This window comes from Pteropus vampyrus, unplaced genomic scaffold (assembly GCF_000151845.1).
Source record: "Pteropus vampyrus isolate Shadow unplaced genomic scaffold, Pvam_2.0 Scaffold329, whole genome shotgun sequence".
In the NCBI taxonomy this organism is placed as follows: domain Eukaryota; kingdom Metazoa; phylum Chordata; class Mammalia; order Chiroptera; family Pteropodidae; genus Pteropus; species Pteropus vampyrus.
Window position 1 is genome coordinate 863,417 of NW_011889110.1, and position 332 is coordinate 863,748.

Genomic DNA, 332 nt, shown 5'->3' on the forward strand with positions numbered 1-332 from the left:
AGATTGGAGTACTTTAGGTCTGGATGACCGATGGGAAACTTGGTCGCCGTGAAACCTTGTTCGTATTTGACGCTGGAGTCCAGGATAGAAGTCGCTAGCAGTGTGAGGCCCTGTTGCGGGAACTGACGATACCAAAACACATTTATGGCCTGAAGGTCCACGGCATGGCAGTCGATGACAACAGAGCCTCCGCTCCTGCAGATGGCCGTGCTGGGCTGTTGAGTGACGAGCGCACCGAGCCCGGGGCCTGCTGAAACAGAGGGCAGGGAGGTGAGGGCCCCGCGGGCCCCGTCACACATGACCACAGACACACAGCTCACAGCCTCGGCCCC

The 332-nt window shown here is 59.3% G+C and overlaps 1 gene segment (V, D, J or C); it reads right to left on the reverse strand.

Moving 5' to 3' along the window:
- Positions 1 to 71: 71 nt before the first annotated feature.
- The window catches only part of LOC105304124, a 2,918-nt gene continuing 2,657 nt past the window's right edge, over positions 72 to 332 (reverse strand). The window contains 1 exon segment of the V gene segment in view: positions 72 to 247. Coding sequence covers positions 143 to 247 — 105 coding nt within the window.